The sequence below is a fragment of the Oryzias latipes genome, chromosome 21, assembly GCF_053564925.1.
Source record: "Oryzias latipes strain Hd-rR chromosome 21, Olatipes_Hd-rR_3.1".
Lineage (NCBI taxonomy): Eukaryota > Metazoa > Chordata > Actinopteri > Beloniformes > Adrianichthyidae > Oryzias > Oryzias latipes.
The window spans coordinates 30,100,295-30,107,291 of NC_136257.1; the positions used below are offsets into that span (position 1 = coordinate 30,100,295).

Sequence of the window (6,997 nt, forward strand, 5' to 3'; positions counted from 1 at the left end):
AGACGACTGAGGTCCTTTGGGGTGTGCAGGACACTGCTAAGAACTTTTTATGACTCTGTGGTGGCTTCAGCCATCCTTTATGCAGTGGTCTGCTGGAGCAGCGGAAGCTCAGAGAGAGAAAGGAAGAGACTGAACAAGCTGGTCAGATGGGCCGGCTCTGCCCTGGACTGCTCCCTGGACTCCATCGAGGAGGTGGGTGAGAGGAGGATGTTAGCCAAGCTGACATCAATAATGGACAACCCCTCTCACCCACTGTATCAGACTGTTTCAGACCTCAGCAGCTCCTTCAGTGGCAGACTGCTGCACCCACCATGCAAGAAGGAACGCTACTGCAGGTCCTTCATCCCAGCTGCCATCAGGCTGTTCAACACCAGCCTAAATAAATAGTTTTATAGTTTTTCGTTTTTTATTCCACTGTACCAAAACTGTATATACAGATGACCTCTATATTCCTGCACATCTTTTTCCCTGTTTATTTATCTGAACACTCTTATTTTGGTAAATGTTCTTTCAAAATGTGTATTTTTTTTAACTCATCATCTCTGTCTTAACTCGTCATTACTGTCTGTACATGCCTGTGCCAAACTCCATGCTACTGTGACAAGGAAATTTCCCATTCGTGGGATTAATAAATAAAAAAATCTAAATCTAAAATCTAAATTACTTTTGGTCTTCCCTTCCCTAGAAAACCCCCTTCTTTACCTACCATTTTTTTTCTTTGTGTTTCTTAAAATTTTTACTTCTGTCTTGTCACTCAACAACGGGTGAAGGTTTCAATGCATTTGGGAGTTTAGCTCCTCTAAAAGGCAGCAGAGTCTGATAGGTGATGGTACTTTAGGGACAGATCTTCGTAAAGTTGAGTATCGAAAGCATAACTGTGGTCTGAAAGGTTATTGGTACACGATTCCTACACCTAAAGTGGGTGGATGCAGAGGCTGAACAGCATAGGTTCAAGAGTCGAACCCTGAGGCACTCCATTTGATATAGTGACTCTCAAAAAATTTATGTTCACCAATGGAAACAACATAAACCCTTCCTTCAATATAAGATCTGACCATGGCTTCTACCTGATTGCACCATCCAGAAATTGTCCTTTAATTGCTATACATCAAAATTTCAGTCTGATTTTATTCTGAAAAGATTTAACATCTGCAGTTCAACCAATCAATCGTTTTTTTAACATGGCACTTTTCCTCCATCGAACACAAGGTGCTTAACAAAGAAGACGTATAAACATATCAGTTAAGAACAATTTTAAAAAGTCATAAGACACATTAGATTAAAAGCAATATCAATGAGAAAAAATACATATAAAACGGAATATTAAAAGGAAAGAAACGCTGAGGCTAAAATTTGAGGAGACACTGAATAGATTAAAAGATGGGGTGAAAGTGTACAAATGATAAACCATAAAGCCATGCAATACTTAAAAGCCCAATAAATCAGTTGATTAAATAAGCGATTTAAAAGGTAGAAAGATGTGTCTTTTCGGACAGTTTTCAGAGTTTGTGGGAAAACACCTGACTGGATTAACTGTTCACAATTTGGTTGTAAAACTGTCCAAATAGCCGGTTGATGAGCCTCTTGTTGAAACTGTTTACTTAAATGTTGCGTCGCTGAATTCAGTAAATTCTGATCCTTTGACTCTCTGTTCACCTTTTTTGTGATGGATGATTGTGTTGCTCTTCTAATGTCTTGTATTTTTTCAGTTGAAAATGGATGCAGAGTCATTTCACTTGCTCTGAGAAACACAATCTGCAGCTAATTGAGTTGGGGGATTCGTTTGACTTTCAACAGTAGCAAAAAAAAAAGAGAATTATTGATGTTTCTGCTGATATTTAATATCGGCAAAAGGGCCCGTCTGGCCTTTTTTAATTCTGAGTTCTTACAGGGAAGACCTTCTTTCTAGGTATCTATACAAAAATCAATACAAAGATTGCTTTTACAATATTTTCACTCCATTTTCCTGCACTCTTTTTTTGTTGTTCTTGTTGTTTTCAATCAACCAGAGCTTTCTCCGCTGAGCTTTTCTCCAGCCAGAGATGGATCTTTCACCTTCTCTGCAAATCAACACAATCTGATCTTAAACTTGGTAAAGATCCCAAAGCCTGAATAAAAACAGGGTTGGTGTGTTCATTCAGATATGTCTATGTGTGTGTATGGAGCAGCACGCAGACCCAGCATCTCAAAGAAAATGCATAAATGATGAGAAAGAACCAAATATTTGTCAACGTTGCTGAAAATATCCACTTTTCGTCTCAAAACCAGACCCAATCTGTGCATCCTTGGGCATGAGGGGGTTATTGAATCCACCGTAAAAGATCAAATGTCTGAGTAGTTTCATAAAACTCTGAGAAAATCTGTCATTTAAGGTGTCAACATAGATATTAAAATCACATAGAACCGTGAAATGCTTTGAGTCTGTGGAGAACATAAAGAAATTCTAAGAAAAAACAAGGATATTATTATGAGGGCCCCGGGGCCTATGAATCACAAGCAATAACACCTTTGGAGTGCTTTTAAACTCAGAACAGAAATGCTAAGAAGCATCAAAACTCCCAAAATACAACAGCTTACATTTAAATATGACATCTACACCTCTGCCTCTTCTCAGGCCAGAGATGTTTTAGAGCTTTAAAGTTTTCCAGCAGTTTGATTTGTTAGAAGGAAACCAATTTCTTTCAGTCAGTTATTATCTCAGATTTAGAAAACCCAAATGTTACATTTGTTGGATTATTAAGAGAAGACTACAGGCGCATTATATTAAGTATTAAAAAGTAGGGCTGTGTATTGGCTAGAATCTGGCGATAAGATACGTGTCACAATACGAAATATCACAAAACTTTGTCTCAATACTAATACACCCTTTACATGAGCAAAACTGTAATAACTATATTGTCTTAATTATCAGAACAGGCATGGGCTGTTGTTGGGCCAAAAATGAGCAAACATGTATGGGGCATGCAGGTGGCCCATAAAGAGAAAAATATTTATTCCCATTTTTTTGTCTACATCTACTGGAGGCAACCAGTCATATCAAACACTTCAGGGTGAATGCAGGTATAGATTTTTCATTTTTTTCAACTCCCCCAAATCCTGCGCACAGGCACGCTCTTTGTTAAAAATGAGGAGCTTGGCCAATCAGAGTGTCGTTTGTGAGGACATCCTATGGGTAACCCACGGATGCACCCCATGCATGCGGCATTCCCATTCTGTCAGTGAGGAGCCATAACTCCTACATAAGTGCAAGGGCGCAGCACAACAGCATCACCTGTAAGCCATACGTGTGTGGGGCTTCCATTAATTACACAGCACTTTGTAATCTAGATTTCAAAAAGTGCTATATAAATAAAGTTTATTATACTATCCTTACAAATACTTCACAAGTATGGAAGGATGGGAAGTGTATGGTACAATGGTAGGGTCCATCAAGCGAACTGCCGGACACGTCTGTGCTCGCCTGAAGATGCAGCCTCTCGTTTTCATGCCACTCCACGGGCTCAGACAGCCCAAAAACGTGCATCACCCGTATGGGTCAACTGCTGCATGGGTGCATGTGACCAAGAATTAAAGCACGGCAACTGTAGGCCAGGGATCACTCCTTCTTTGACGCTATTTTCAGTTCAAATATTTTTGTTCTTTTTGTCATTCTTTTACTCATTTTCCCCTGGCAGAATTTCTTTGTTGTTGTCTTTTTCTTCACTGGCTTAACGTCAACCTGGATGAGATTTAAAGGCATAATTCATGAGAGGATCCAGCAGTTTCTGTAGAAAACTTAACAATGGAGCGATTTCAAAGTCTTTGTAAATGTCGAAGGAAGTGGGAAAAAGAATCATGAAAAGTCCAGAAACCCTGGAGAACGTGGCTGCTAACTAGACATCACAGGGAAGCAAAATATCTAACTTTTGCTCAGTGATTTGTCATTATTAAGCTGTTTTATGGATTCTTTCAATAAATATTGAAATTGGTTTCAAATCATCTCCACGCATAACCAAACCTGACAAACTGCAACTGTTGTTTGTTAGAGATACAATGACAAATTCTGGCCATAAACAGATCTTTCCAGAAACAGACTCATGCAGCTTTCCGGAAGAATAAAGAAACTGTGAATTACTTTTGCTCTCCTTTTTTAACTAACGTGGAGTTTAAATTGAACCCAGCAGATGTATGACTATCATACATTATTCAAAGACGCAGGCCAAAAATAACTGGCAAGGATAAAAATAACCACTCTTAGACGCAGCAGACCAAAACGCACGTGAGCATCCCAAACTTAACATTTAAAAAAATGTTTGAGTACAGAAAAAAGTGTACCCTCTCCATCCGCACTGTCGGTGATCTTCATCTCCTGGTTGACGGTGAAGGAGCCGGGCTCCGTGGGGGTCTTGGCTTGCTGCTGCTGGTGGTCGCTGATGCCATCGGCGGCGCACTGGCCGTTCCAGTTCCGCACTGTGGCCGGGCACGGATCCACAACCGTGGGCTCCGGGACAGGGTCGGGCTCCTGGGTGTTGATCGGGTCTGTCATCGTCGCTTGTTCAATTTCAGAAGCAGATCAAGACGATGAGGAGGAGGGAGAAGAGGGGAGTTTTTAAATAAAAAAATCAAAAGAATTCACTCGGGTCCAGTGAGCGCAGCAGCCATCAAGCACGCCCGTTTATGCCACCGACAGCCAGCTGCGCGCGCGGGGGGGAGACAAAAGAGACGGCGATAAGAGATAAGAGCAGATGGGGGGGGGGGGCTCTCTTTGCAGCATCAGTGAGGAGGCAGATCCCTCTGCGAGATGTCAACAGCGCGGATTTCCTGTCCGAGCCAGCCGGGAGGGGGGAGTTTGGGGGAGAAGATGCGACGATGTGATAAATCAGAGAGATGTGAATCTGGCAGGCGGTGCCAGGCAACTTCTCTTCCTCCTCCCCTTTTTCCTTCCCCTCCTCTCTTAGCACTTCTCATTCCCTCACAGATCATCTTCACTTTTTCTTTTTCCAGTTTTTTGTTTTTTTGTTTTTTACATCTCTGTACCTCCATCCGCCCCCCTTTCCCCTCCTCTAAATGTTCTTTGAACATTTCCTGAGGAGGATGCAACATGGCAGAAGATGAAGAAGTAGGTCTGGTTGTTCGCAGGGAGCAGCAGCTGTCTGAGATGGGATGCAGAGTGAGAGGCAGGTGGGGCAGCCTCCTCCTCCTCCAACCAGCAAACGCTGAGTCAGCAGGAGGCCAAGCAGGATGCTGCTGTCCTGACAACTCCTCTCCAACCATGCAGGTGAAGGTGGAGGGCGGTGTTTTCCCCAGGAAACAAGCGTTGAGCCATCAACGGTGACTTTTGGAATAGATTCAGATGTGCAGAAGTAAAATGTTTGAAGATAAAGTGAAAGACTTTGAGTTTTCTCAAACGTATTACATTTCTTTCTAATTTGGGGAGGGGTATTAAAGTCCCACTCCACTTTTGTTCCATTTTTAAAGCGTCCTCAGGTCTTTTAAATGTGATTTTGCTGTTTTTAGCCAAAATCATCAAACCTCTGTCATTTTCTAGGACAGTTTCTGCGGCATTCACCTCTGAGTTGTAGACTAGACTGCTGGTGCAGAGCAACTCCGCCCCCTCTTCCCCTCCCCGTTGCAAATCAGGGAGCTTCCTTCATTCTTGTATTATCATCTAATGGAATTTTATTGTCATTTATTGGTTGTTAATTATTACATGTTGAAACACAAACCAAAAAAATGCTTTGAGGAAATTGTATTTTATAACCTAATCAGTTAATTGTTCAAGTGATTCTCCTCCATCTGCTCGATTACAAATTATTTAATACATAACAAGATGCAAAAATATCAGAACAGACTTTCTCCTTAAAGTGTTTCTTTCTAGGCATTAAACTTCATCGGGTGTTTTCTTTTTTACCGTAACCTGGCTGGACCTGAACATTCAGTAAAGATGTTGCAGGTTTTTGGATAAGAAGCGCTTCGTTTAAACGACCACTTTCTCCCCACTGCTGTCTCTCAGCCCCCTGCCCATCTGCCATTTGGGCTGAGTCACTTTTGCAAACTGGTCCTGCCTGGATCAACAGACAAGCAACATGATGGCTGTGGATCAACGTTTAGCCCTTTGAGTTAAAAAGAGGTTAAATAATCGTTTTTACTTAATGACCCATGTACGTAGTGATAAAAAAAAGGTGTTCTCAACATGTTTTTGTGGCATTTTTCTGATGATTGAGGACATAAATTTAAAAGAAACTAGGCTTACATTTGTATTTGGGTATTTCTTTATTCAAATTCTTGTAATGTAATCATGAAAAAAAAATGTTGTTTGAAAAAGATTGTATTTATGACGTAGAAAACACGCTGCGTGGGCCATGAGATCCCTGCTCCGCTCCTTTTTAGTGGATCCACTTGCAGACATTTAGGTCTCCAAAGCCACTCCTTCGTTACCCGGGCAGTGTGTTTGGGGTCGTTGTCATGCTGTCATGGTTTGGGTTTCCTTGTATTGGATTTTGCCTTCTGTTTGGTTTCTGTAATTTTGTAGTTCTTTTTCCTGTTTTATTTTGAAAGGTTTACTGTTATGTCATGGTTTTGGGTTTTATTACCCTAGTCCCAATCTCTCCTGATCATGTTCACCTGTGTCTTGTCTGTCTTGTCTGTATTTAAGTCTTGTCTCTGCCTTCCTCTTTCTTATGCTGGTCCATTAACGTCTCTTCCCTGGCTGTCATGTCCATGTCTGTCTTCTGCCATGGTTTCAAGTTTTGCCCACAGTGAGTTTTGTTTTACCCTGCTCTGCAGCGCCTTTTGTTAACTAAACCCCTTGCCCTGGAACCGTGTGCCTCCCGTCTCTGCATTTTGGGTCCTACATGCTCCCCAGCCCTCCCCCATCTGACACATGCTGAAAGACTCAGCCATTTTCATCTTCAATGGCCTTGCTGATTCAAAATCTGACAACACATGGTCCCATTTATTCTTTGCTATGTGGATCAGTCGTCCTTGTCCCTTTGCTGAAAAAAAACAGCCCCAAACC

General features: G+C 41.6%; 1 protein-coding gene across 1 annotated transcript in view; it reads right to left on the reverse strand.

Annotated features, from left to right (window-relative positions):
• The window catches only part of tmem163a (transmembrane protein 163a), a 70,647-nt gene extending 65,748 nt beyond the window's left edge, over nt 1-4,899 (reverse strand). The window contains exon 1 of the mRNA XM_004082023.5: nt 4,315-4,899. Coding sequence (XP_004082071.3) covers nt 4,315-4,525 — 211 coding nt within the window. The 5' untranslated portion in view covers nt 4,526-4,899. The remainder of the gene's footprint in view (nt 1-4,314) is intronic.
• Between the last annotated feature and the right edge of the window lie 2,098 nt (nt 4,900-6,997).